Here is a 13,354-nt window from a genome sequence, read left to right as displayed (position 1 = left end):
TGTTTTTAATTCGTTTACACTTGACCCATCAAAATGCCCCCCTCCTTTTTTTTTTTTTTTCAATGAAGTAGTTAATGGCTGAGGCATTTTGTCAGCCTTTGAGTTGGCCTCTTAAAAACATTTTCTCTTTTCTTTCGTCGTACAAAATCACCCTAGAAACTTGGTGTGTGACAAAGCTGAAGGGCCCCTCGGAGCGTCTTTATATTCACTTTCATCCCTCCTCCCCTTCTTTCTCACGCTTACAGATTATCAATCTAGACACACGGTGACTGAATTTTCAGTCTCATTACCACTGACCCTCCGCTCAGCCTTTCCTTCACCCTCTTTCAGCATAAGGCAGGGCACGTGAATTCTAACCTGCTTCCCCTGCCGGTGTTAGAACTTGACTTTGGCCCGTCTAGTGTCTCCCCAGCTCCATTCTTCTTATTATTCATTTTTTTAAAATATTTTATTTATTTATTCATGAGAGACAGAGACAGAGGCAGAGACGCAGGCAGAGGGAGAAGCAGGCTCCCTGCAGAGAGCAGGACTCGGTCCCAGGACCCCGGGATCATGCCCTGAGCCGAAGGCAGACGCTCAACCACTGAGCCACCCAGGTGCACCTGCCTCCATCCTTCTTGGGAATGGCTGTGCTTTGGGCCTCCTAAGTGTTGCATGATTTTTTTAAAAAAATTTTTTTATAGGTCTGTAAAACCCAAGTCATGATTTCTGGAGTCTTGATAGTTCTAGGGGATGTCCGGCCAGGTTAGCCCTCCCGCCCTTTCCTGTTAAATCCCTGCTGCTCTAAGGGCATTTGAAGACCTGTGTGTGGCAAAGAGAACGTGGCAGTTTCTGGCGTGGTGGTCGTGCACTGCATCTGAGGGTGCACCTGACAAGGCCCCCCACGTGCGTGGGGCACGAGTAAGCCTGCCTTCTTGGTAAGGAGACGTGTCTGCTTTCCTTTTGGCTCACTCGCAGAGCATCAGGCCACTCCAGGGAAGGACAAGGAGGGAACAGCAATGCAACACCCACCAGGCACTTCACATAGGGCAACGCATGTCGTCCTCACCGGGATCTTCCGGGGCGATCTCCCATTAGCCCTCCTTGATGGAAGAGGAAACTAAGAAAGTGCGGGCAACCTGTTCAAGATCCCTCCACAAGTGGGTGGTGGAGACAGATCCGCTTCTTTCCCCTACCCCGGATTACCAGCCAGTTGGTTAGGAATGTGAGCCTACGGGAGTCATGTGGTGTGGGTGATTGTGTGATTTTTTCCCAGGAAACTCAGCTAGAGCCACCCGGTGTGCCCCATGGAGCCTGTCCGGTTATCTGGGAATTTCTGCACCGTGTCTTTGCGTGTGCTGCTTTCGACCCTCCGAAGCTTTCAGCGGATATATAGGTCACACATTCCTGGAACATAAATCAGTCAAGCAGGCAGCTTAGAGATTCTTATCCACTCAGACCTTTGGCCCTCGCCTGTGTCAACCGGAAATGTGGGTGTGGAGAGGCAATTTGGGGCCTGGTATGTTGGAGGATTGGACGAGGAGCCCACGGGAGGTGCGGAGGAACGAAAACTGTTCTTTGGGGCTTCTGCTGCGAGGGCCGAGTGCAGCTGTGGCTGGGGGGCCAGGCTTCTGCCCTGGAAGATGATTCACACCGAGGGCATGTGCCTGGGACCGGCAGCCCCGGGGATGCCCCTACCTGGCTCCCACAAACTCACATGTGCCAGGTCAGTGTTTCAGAATCAGCACCGTGGGAAGATGTTCTCTTTCGCCTACCCAATGTTCTGCGGCGTCCCAAGCACCCCGGGATGTCCCATGGCTTACCTACCGCTAGTGAAATCGGATTTTCTAATCCAAAACCTGATTCAACACGGTCAGACGTTTGGGAGGGAATGACTCCTAGGTACACACAATCCGCCGAGCCACATGATACCCCATCCTGCAGCAAAAACTTTGGTTAGGGGGTTGGTTGGAGGAAAACAGCGATTAGAAAATGCATTCATTGTGGTCATGTTTACACTCCGTTTGTCAACTAAAAATGTGTTTGTTTAAACAATGTCCTTGGTTTATTACAGTCATTACTCGGTAGCAGATAATGTGCTTGAATTTCACAAGTGTATGTAAATGATCCAGCAGCGCAGGGCAGCTGTCTCCAGTCAGCATTTCGACATAGTGATCATTCTCAGGCCGAGAGAAGGCCGTACTTCCTACAGAGCACAGCGCATCATCCCCTTCGCAGGGACCGCAGTGCCCCCTAATGTATGCATTAATGGTACATTTTTTCCCCCCGACGATTTTTAGCCACAATACCAAAATGTGGCTGGACGATCTCACCATCCTTTTGTGGGAATCTGAAATGGGGGTTGCAAGCGCTCTGAGATTATAGCTTGGGGCCAGTGTTGCATTGGAAATCGGGTCGTACAATAAACCAAGAAAAGACAGCAGACAGCTGGCCGAAGTACATGTTGTCTCACTTTTCTGCTCCCCATTGGGTTTGCCTTTTGGGACACTCAGTGCTTTGTAGCGCACACATCACCCACGGACTTCTGGTGCCGTCGAGCTTGTTCCTTCCAAGTACCCAAAACTCAACACATGGCCCCACCGCAGTTATATTACTTACAAGGCGGTCCTCCCGAAATCCCCGGTGGCCTTGTCTGTGTGCCTCCAACATCACGAGTAGACTGCGGCTCTGTCACTGAACGTGCACTGGAATTTCGGGTCAAGATTGCTGCAACTGCAGGCTTTGGTGAAGGACGGTGCCTTAGATCACTGTTGTTCATGGGAATTTTTTTTTTTTCTTTTGCAAGTAAGCCCTACATACAACGTAGGGCTTGAACTCATGACCCCGAGATCAAGAGTTGCTCTACAGACTGAGCCAGCCAGGCACCCCCGTTTGTGTTGTTTTCAGTGAAGTTTTTTTGTTGGGTGTAGGCCTCAGAGAACCAAACTGCATAAATCTCCAAAAGCCATTTATTTGTTGTTTGAGAACAGATGATGAACAATGTTCTGATAGTTTCAGGTGTACAATATTGTGATTTGACAAGTTTATGCATTATACTATGTTCACCACGAGTATAACTATCATCTGTCCCCATACGGAGCTATTATGGTCTCATTGACTATATTCCCTATGCTGTGCCCTTTATTCTCAGGACTTATTCATTCTAGAGCTATATACCTGTATCTCCCCTCCCCTTCACCAATCTTGCCCTTCTCCCAATCTTCCACCCCTCTGGCCACCATTCGTTTGTTCTTTGTATTTATAGGTCTGATTCTACTTTTTATTTATTAATTTTTTTCTAGATTTCATTCATGAATGAGATCATATGGTTTTCCTCAGTTTGATTTATTTCACTTAGCATAATACCCTCTAGGTTCATCTGTGTTGTCTCAAATAGCATGATTTCATCCTTTTTATGGCTACATAATATTCCATATATATGTGATTCTTATCTAAATATATATATATATATTTAGATACCCTACATCTTCCTTAACCATTCCTCTCTTGATGGACACTTAGGATGCTTCTGTATCTTGGCTTTTTTTTTTTTTTTAATAATGCTACAGTGAACACATGCATGTGTATATCTTTTTGAATTGATGTTTTATATCCAATAAGTGTAATTACTAGATCATATGGAATTTCTATTTTTAATTTTTTAAGGGACCTCCATACCATTTTCCACAGAGTGGTTGTGCCAATTTACATTCCCATCAACAGTGTATGAGTGTTCCTCCAAAAGCCATTTTTGAATAACAGCAATTGCTTTCAACCTACGAGAGGATAGGATCATCAAAAGAAGTTTTTCCTTAAATTAATCTATAAGGTTAGTGTAACTTGAACCCAATTTTTAGTGAGATTTGCCTTTTTAGAGACTGACAAGTTGATGCTAAAATTTGACTGGACAAATAAATGAATGGCAATGGCCAAGAAAATTTTATAAGAAGAATAAAGAGGGAGGAGTTAGTCTTCCAGATAACAAAACTCCCTTAAAAAACCACAATAATTAAAGTGGAGTGGTCAGCTTGTATATTAGTTCAGTCAGTCGGAAGAGTCCAGAAATAGACACATGTATACATAATAGGACCTAACTAATTTTAGGGCCCCATATGGCCCAGTGCATATGTACAGAATTATATTCAAGGACAATAGAAATCTGGCCACGGAAGCCTTGAAATGTGAAGATCTTCAGTTTTTCTGAAAGCGCGTATTCACGGATTATACACAGTATACACCTGAAATGTTTTTCAGAAATTTTCTCTAAATAAGTATCCGTTGCTCCCTCCAAAGTTGCAGACTCACCCCAGTTTCTAGATGCGTATGCTCTTTGGCTTCCTAAGCCTTACCTCTCCCACCTGCCCCCTCCCCTACACCCACCACCTTCTCGTAGCAGCACCAGCACCGGTGTGTGACCGCCTCCGCGGAAGGCAGCCTTTGGGAAGGGTGATGCTGCTTTTCTGGGCAGCAGGAGAATCTCAGAATTCTGGTGACTGGAAACCCCTAGCAGACTCCCAGAATTCCCAGAATGAACAAAAAACTCCCCATTTTGTTTCTCCGGGAATTTAGTGAATCTTAAAGGTAGCATTTTAAGTCACTGGACTGGTCAATAAATGCTGTTGACATTGTTGGCTACCCATTTAGAAGAAATAAAGTGGCGTAATTTTACAAAATGAACACTTTTTAACAATTCTGTGTCTCAATAGGTTAGCATACAGGTTACTAGGTTTGGAGCATCTGTACGTTTGTGCTAATACGTAGGGATAGTTATGGAAGTTTATCTCTAAGGCTTAGGGTTGACAGTGAGGAGAGGGGACTTGTACTTTATATATTTCTGAATTGTTTTTAAATTTATTTTTTCCCCCAAAGATTTTATTTATTTGAGTGAGACCACAAGTAAGCGGTAGGGGCAGAGGGAGAGAGAGAAGCAGACTCCCCACCGATCGGGGAGCCCGACACAGGGTTGGATCCCAGGACCTGCAATCATGACCTGAGCCAATCCAAGTCAGACATTTAACCGAATGAGCCACCCAAGCACCCCTTATATTTTTTTGGGAACATATTGTATTACTTTTATAATAAAAATGAAAGAACATTTTCATTTTCTTTGGGTAAATATCCAGTAGTGGAATTATTGGATCATATAGGGTAGCTCTACTTTTAATTTTTTGAGGAGCCTCCATACTGTTTTCCACAGTGGCTGCACCAACGTACACATCCACCAACAGTGCACGCAGCTCCTTTTTCTCTACTTTCTCACCACTTGTTACTTCTTGTCTTTTTGATTCTAGCATTTCCTTGCTGAAAGAAGATGTGGTATATATATACACACAGACAGACAGACACACACACACACGCACAATGGAATATCATTCAGCTTCAAAAAAAGAATGAGACCTTGCCATGTGAGACAACGTGGATGGACCTAGAGGATATTCTGCTAAGGGAAAGAAGTCAGAGTGAGAAAAACAAATACCATGTGGTTGCACTTATATGTTGAACCAAAAAAACCAAACCAAACAAATGAGTAAGCCAACAAACAAAATGCAGAATCAGACCTATAAATACAGAGCACAAACCTTTGGTTGTCAGAGGGGATGGGATGTGTGGGGGGATGGGTAAATGATCGAAGGGGAGTGGGAGATGCAGGCTTCCAGCTATGGAATAAATAAGTCATGGGAGTAAAAGGCAACCACCTAGGGAATATAGTGAATGATTGTAATAGCATTGGATGGTGACAAATAGCAGCTACGCTTGTGGTGAGCGCAGCATAATGTATAAACTTGTTGAATCACTATGTTGTACACCTGGCACTAATGTGTAACATTGGGTGTCAACTATGCTCAAATTTTAAAAAAAAATGTTTTTGACCCCTCCCCAAAACAAAATAGCAGTTAAAGCGTTTATTGACTATTTCGGGGGTTTAAAATTTTATTTTTAATTTATATTCGGTAAAAATTCACTGTTTTTTTTTTTAAAGATTTTATTTATCCATGAAAGACACACAGGCAGAGGGAGAAGCAGGCTCCCTGTAGGGAACCTGATGTGATACTTGATCCCTGAACTCCGGGATCATGCCCTGAGAGGAAAGCAGAGCTTAACCACAGAGCCATCCAGGCGTCCCCAAAATTCACTGTTTAAGTGTATGGTTATGAGTTTTGACAAATGCATAAAATTGTGTAACCCAGAACCACAGTCAAGATACAAAACAGTCCTGTCATCCTGTCACTAGATGGTAGCTACATGTGTGGTGAGCACAGTATAAGGTATAGAGTAGTCTGATCTCTGTGTCGTACACCTGAAACTACACATGAATAATAATAATAATAAACCGGCCTTGTCACTTCCCCCCTTCACCACCAGTTATCTTGTGTTCCCTCTTTATGGTCAGTTTCCTCTTCTACCCTTAATCTCTGGAAACCACTGATTTCTAGATGTCTTCGCCATCTCTAGTTTTGCATTCTCCAGAATGTCATATAAGTGGAATTCTACAGCTTTGAGTCTGGCTTTGTTCACTTAGCACAATGTGTTTGAAATTTATTCATGACGCTGCGTGTATCAACACTTTGGTCCCTTATCGTTCTTGAATAGTATTCTCTTATCCCATTGTGTGTATGTGCCACACTTTATTTCTCCATCCTAGTTGAGGGATATTTGCGTTTCCAGTTTTTGATAATTACTAATAATGCCACTATAAACATTGGCATATAGATTTTTATGTTTTCTTTCTTTTTTAAGGATTTTGTTTATTCATGAGAGACACAAAAAGAGAGGCAGAGACATAGGTAGAGGGAGAAGCGGGCTCCCTGTGGGAAGCCTGATGTGGGACTTGATCCCAGGATTCTGGGGTCACGCCCTGAGCTGAAGGCAGATGCTGAACCACTGAGCCATCCAGGCGTTCCAGGTTTTTTTTTTTTTTTTTTGCGTTCCAGGTTTTTATGTTTTCATTTCACTTGGCTTAATACCTAGGAGGGGAGGATTACTGGGTTATATGGTTGCTGTAAGTTTAATTTCATACGAAAATGCCAAACTGCTTTTCAAAGATGGTATACTGTTTTGCATGCGTTCCCATCAGCGGCGTAAGAGAGAGAAGTTGCTCCACATCCTTGTCAACACTTGATATTGTCAGTTTATAAAAATTTTTTGACCATTCTAACAGCTGTGTAGTGGTATCTTGTTGTAGTTTTATTTTTTTAATATATATTTTATTTACTTAGAGAGCACTATGCAAGTGAGGGGAGGGGCAGAGGAAGGGACAGAAAATCTTGAGCAGACTCCACGCTGAGCACAGAACCCCCACGTGGGGCTTGACCCCAGGCCATGAGCTCATGACCTGAGCCAAAATCAAGAGTCCCACGCTCAACAGTCTGAGCCACCCAGGCTCCTCTTGTAGTTTTAATGTGCATTTCCTCAATGGCTGATCATGCTAAGTATCTTTTCCTGTACATATATACTGTCTATGAATCCACTTTGGTGAAGTGTCTGCTCAAAACTTTTGCTCATTTCTTATTGGGTGATTTTTTTTTAATTGTTGAACTTTGAGAATTTTTAAATATATCCCGGATGCAAATCATTTGTCAGGTGTGTCATTTGCAAATATTTTCTCCCCGTGCGTAGCTTATGTTTCCATTTTCTTAGTACTTTTGCCAAGTAAAAGTTGTTAATTTTTAAAAAAGATTTTATTCATTTATTTGACAGAGAGACTGAGGGAGCACAAGTAGGGGAAGCTGCAGAGGGAGAGGGAGAAGCTGGCTTCCCATTGAGCAGGGAACTCAATGTGGGCCTCCATCCCAGGACCCTGGGATCATGACCTGAGCCAAAGGCAGACGTTTAACCAACTGACCACTCAGGCACCCCTAAAAATTAATTTTGATGGAGACCAGTTTTCCCCCTCTTCTTTGATGTGTTATTCTTTGGGTGTCATAGCTAATAATTCCCTGCCTAATCCAAAGTCTCAAAGATTTTTCTCCTGTGTTTTCTTCCAAAAGTTTTATAAGTTTGTGTTTAGTTTTGGATCTATGATCCGTTTTCAGTTGATTTTTAAAAATAAGTTATGAGTTCTAGGTTCCGTTTTCTCTTTTTTTGCATATGGGTATTCAGTCATTCCAGGACTGTTTGTTAAAGACTATCACTTCTCCATATTAAAGTTTTTATTTTAAAAGAAAGAATAGGACTCTGTGTAGCATGAGGACTCAAATACCTTCTATCACAAGAGGAGAAAATTCTTTAGAGCCATTGGCTCAGAGAGAGTCCTCTTTGCTCAGAGCTCATTTTACTAGCAGTGTCATAAAACCAAACATATTTTATACTCCATTGCTGCGATTTCTAGGTTGTTGAGATTTTTTGTTTTTGGGATTTGGTTTTTTTTTTTGGGGGGGGGGGTCCAGATTTTCAGAAGAAGCTTTAACTACTTATGGGTGTGAAAATTCTTTTTTGACAAATTGGACCTATATTAAAACTTTGCAATGAGAACAAAACTAAAGTTCATTTAGTCTCTTTCTTTTTTAGATTACAAAAATAATATGTCTTGGTAGTAAAACATAAATACAGTTGACCCTTGAATAATACAAGTTTGAATTGCATGGGTTCACTTCGATGCAGATTTTTTTCCCAATAAGCACAGTACAATGTATTTTCTTTTTCTTACAATTTTCTTAATAACATTTCCTTTCTCTAGCTTCATTGTAAGAACACAGTATATAATAAATAAATAATAACACAAGATATGTGTTAATCAACTGTTTATCAGTAAGACTTCTGGTCAAGGGTAGGCTACTAGCAATTACATTTTTGGAGAGTCAGAATTTATACATGGATTTTCAACTGTGGGATCAGTACCCCTAACCCCCGTGTTGTTCAAAGGTCAGCTGTATTGCAGAAGTATCATCTAGGGGTCAGGATACCATGACATAGTGGTTTCCTACTACTTCTGTTGCCTTTCCTTGGTCCCTTTGACGGGCTTCGTTTCCTTTTTATGGCCTTAGATGTTGGCCTACCCCCTTGCCCAATCCTTGGATCTTTATATTTATTCCACTCACTCTCTAGATGGTGTCATTTAATCCTGTGGTTCTAAGTGCCACATGTACTCCCATGAGTCAGGGCTGTGTCTCCAGCCTAACTCCTCTCTGAACTCCAGACTGGTATACGTAGTTGCCTCTTCAACAAGGCTACCATGTGCCATGGCAGCTCTTCTAAAACACAGATCCTGGTCGGCTCTTCACCCAGTCTTTCCCTTCATGGTAACTGGCACCATCGTTCTTCTATGTGCTACGGCCAAAAACCCAGACCTGACTTGGCAGCTCTCTGTAGCTCAGACATGACATTCAGCCCTCGCACAGGCTCTTCCACCCTAACAGTAAAGCACATGCAGCTCACTCCTGCAGCTGCTACCTTTCTGGCCCGTGGCATGGTGGTCCCTGGTCTAGAACACTGCCTCGCCTCCTGGCTTAACTTCTCGGCCTCCACGCCCACCCCCCAAGTCGGTCCCCTGCACGGCAGCCACAGGGACCTTCAGGATGTGAATCACATCACGTCCTTCTGTAGCTCAACTCTCGCCAATGCTTTTATCACATCCTGAAGAAAATCCAAACTCTTTGCCCTGGACTTTGAGAACTTACGTGATCTGACTATGGCATATTTCTCCAAATTATTATTTCCTATGACACGTCCCCCACCCCCCGACCCACTCTGCTTTTTTGCTACTCTTTGAACACAAGCTCATTCCCACTTTAGGGCTTTGCTTGACCTGGTTCTGTGCCCCTGGGTGCTCTTGCCAAGGTTCTCCTCTCCACAGAGTCACCTGTCTGCCCAACTGTCATCTCTTCCTTGCCTCTCTGAAATGCCTGCCCCCTCCTCACCTGCCCCATCTTCTCAATCTGCTGTGGTTTTCTTCATAGAAGTTATCACACCTGGCATTATATATATTTATTTGTTTGCTGTCTACCTTCCAGACTAAAATGTAAGCTTCCTGAGAGTGGGACTTTATGTTATTTACTGCTCTGTCCCCAACTTTTAGAACAGAGTATAGCCCCATAGTAGATGCTCAATAAACATTCATGGCAAGATTGAATACAGGATTAGAGTAATACATGTAGACTACTTTTCACCCTGTTTCACTCCCACACCTTCTCTAGAGGTAACCACTGGTAATAGTCTGGTGACTAATTTCCTGGGCTTAAAAAAATGCACTTATAAGTACAGACACACATCTAGATTTTTTTAAATAGATTGTAAATTGTCCCATACCTTTATTTTCTCTCAATAATTTATTTTAGAGTTTTTTTCCATTTTAATTTATCTATTTTTCCATGTAATCAATCAATCTGTTTATACAGATCTTTTTAGTGGTTACATTGTAGCTCATACTGTAGATGTACCACAATTTAATCATTTTCCTCTTGACATGTGGGTTGTTTTTCCTTTTTCACAATTATAATCAAGGCTGCAGTGAATATACTTGTACATAAATCTCTGTGCAAAATTGATCTCAAATTATAGAATTGCTTGATCAGTAATGTGAGAGGTACTGCTTAGTTTGTCCTTAAAGACTATACCAATTTACACTCTCACCAATAATCTATGAGAGCCCATTTCCCCATATCCTTGTCAAAGCTAGATACTACCACTCCTCCAAAGTGTTTTTTAATGTTAGGGGAAAAATGTTTAACTTTCTTACAAAAGAGAAAGCTGAAACTCTGGTGATAAAAAGTATTATAGATGGGTAGATAAGTAGCCACTCCCTGTACTGGTAAGCTCCTAGGTTTCTAGATCATAAGTTAGCCTGTTTAATAAAGGTGGTTCCTTTTTAAAAAATGTCAGAATTAGGGATGCCTGAGTGGGTCAGTGGTTGAGCATCTGCCTTTGGCTCAGGGCGTGACCCCGGGGTCCCGGGATCGAGTCCCACATCAGGTTCCCTGCATGGAGCCTGTTTCTCCCTCCTTCAAAATCTTGAAAAAAAGATTAAAAAATAAAAAATAAAAAAATGTCAGAATTAAAGGAATAAAGTGATTTGAGTTGAGAAACACCTCGTGTCTGCGTCTATAAAGAAGCTTTCAGAGACTGTTTTCAAAAAGGGACATTTCATAATGTATCCTGGGAGACCCAAAACCACAGGCCTGACCGAGTATTCTCATCTTCTTGCTATAATTCATTCCCAGATGATTTTTTTTCCCTCAAAAAGAATCCACAACACAAAACCTCCAGTGTTAGCATTGGCTGGAGAGTTAATGGAAGACATAGCCATTGGTGATTTATTATTTAACAACTTTGTGGTTTGTACTGGGCTTTATGAGAAGGAGTCAAAGAACAAGAGAAGTTATCTGTTTTAATACCTGTACCTGAGATCCAAGACAGAAGCACAGGGATGAATAAGAAGACAAATGCCAACCTAGAGGAGGGAGATACAACACAAGTAGCACCCGGGTGTTGCTGTGACATTGGTTGGTTTTAACCCAGAGCCAGTGTGAGCATTGGTTGGCTCGGATGCTTTGCCTTTGCCCTTGTAGTGAGCCATCAGGGCTGGGCCGAGTCCCGAAGGGCGGCCCCTGGGTCTTCTCTATTTTCATCAGATATCAAGATGGGCTTGGGATGAGAGGTACTCTTATGGCATCGGAATAGAGTTTGAAGAATTCCTTGAAATTATCTATTTTTACTCACTACATGGTTGGCAAGGCTGCGACCCAGAGAGACAAAGCGACTTACATGGGTCCCGATCATGACATTTTAAACATGATACTATTGAATGATGGAAAGGAAGAGCTCTTTTACTTGAACTTCAAAGACATAACAGATTCTTGGACAGAAAAGTACTCTGCCTTGAAATTCCTAAGGCAGGAGTGGCACATAACTAGCATATATGCCACCATACACCCCCGCAAATGCCCACGGCAGACTTGGGCAGGCAGCCTCAGCTCTGGTTTCTCAGCCAAGCTCTGACCCAGCCCGACAGTCCTGCCTCACACGGCGCTGTAGGCCGCGAGCGGGTGCTACTGGAGCTGAGTTTTCCCGTGAATTAAAATCTGTTTCCTGTTTGCCCCCCTCTTCTGAATGATGTGCCCCTGTGATTCATGATGTGATAAAAGTCCTAGACTTCGAGCCAGAAGAACGTGGTTTGACTCCTGGATCTTCTTGCTCCCTGGCTCCCTGATCTTAGGCAAGTCCCTTAGCCGTTCACTCAGGCTTGTCTCTGAAATGAAGGAGTTGAGTTAAATCATGTTTAAGCATCCTTCCAGCTCTGAAAATGTTAGGATTCAAGTTTGGAGACCTCTCAGTAAGAATTCATAGTTGCAACTATGGTTTTTTGTTTTTTTTTTTTAAGATTTATTTATTCATGAGAGACACCGAGAGAGGCAGAGTCACAGGCAGAGGGAGAAGCAGGCTCCATGCAGGAAGCCTGATGTGGGACTCGATCCCAGGACCCCAGGGTCACGACCTGAGCTGAAGGCAGAGGCTCAACCACTGAGCCTCCCAGGCGTCCCAGCAACTATGTATTTTTATAAAGAGCAGAGGTGGCTCTCAGGCAGTTTGTATGTCGCAAATCTATTCTGTATTCTTCAGTACATGTTTCTAGCTTTTTCTGGCTTTTTGAAGTTTCTAGCTTTTTCTACAACTTCTGCTCAGACTATTGACCCATATCCATAAAATCAGAATTTAGAGGTTTAAAAGGGGGGCAATGCCCTCTTAATACCAGATGAGTTGCAGGAGCCTCTTCTTGGCCGTGGGGAGCTTGGGTGTTCTCACCTGCGCACCCACGACTTCTAGGTCTTGAGGTCCTTCTTCTTCCCTTTCTCCCATTAGAGAGAGACCCTCCTTAGGATCAGAGGCCCGCCCCCACTTCATCAAATGGGTCTGGGCGAGTGGTCCTCTGAGGGCCCCTGGCTTCCTTCCACCCTGGCTCCTCTCATGACCTGCCCCCCTCTGTGTCTTCTAGGCCCCGCTTCCCTTCGGGCATACCCTCTCCTCTCAGTGATCACCCGACAGCCTACGGTCATCTCCCACCTGGTCCCTGCCACCCCGGGAGCCGCCCAGGCACTGTCCTGCCACCCAGCCTCCGAGGCCACCTCCGCTGAGGCCCCAGGGGGCGAGGCCCTAGGCAGCAGCGAGTCGGAGACAGAGCAGCCCACGCCGCGGCAGAAGAAGCCCCGCCGGAGTCGTACCATCTTCACCGAGCTGCAGCTCATGGGCCTGGAGAAGAAATTCCAGAAGCAGAAGTACTTGTCCACCCCCGACAGGTGAGAACCTGGAGAGGACTTTCCGCAGGGGAGGCCCTGGGGAGGGGGAGACGCCCTTGGCTGCCGGTGTGGGGCGGGTGGCCTCCGGACTGTTTTAGGAGGCCCTGCAGCGTGGTGGGGGTGTCGTCCTGGCTCGGGGCCCGGCC

At 43.9% G+C, this 13,354-nt stretch overlaps 1 protein-coding gene across 1 annotated transcript in view; it reads left to right on the top strand.

Moving 5' to 3' along the window:
- Nucleotides 1-13,354, top strand: part of BARX2 (BARX homeobox 2) — a 73,494-nt gene that overhangs the window by 46,150 nt on the left and 13,990 nt on the right. The window contains exon 2 of the mRNA XM_038535652.1: nucleotides 12,908-13,208. Within this exon, the coding sequence (XP_038391580.1) occupies nucleotides 12,908-13,208 (301 nt within the window). The remainder of the gene's footprint in view (nucleotides 1-12,907; nucleotides 13,209-13,354) is intronic.

The sequence above is a fragment of the Canis lupus genome, chromosome 5, assembly GCF_011100685.1.
Source record: "Canis lupus familiaris isolate Mischka breed German Shepherd chromosome 5, alternate assembly UU_Cfam_GSD_1.0, whole genome shotgun sequence".
Lineage (NCBI taxonomy): Eukaryota > Metazoa > Chordata > Mammalia > Carnivora > Canidae > Canis > Canis lupus.
The sequence above is the reverse complement of the archived record's forward strand: the minus strand, read 5'-3'. Positions and strand labels throughout refer to the sequence as shown.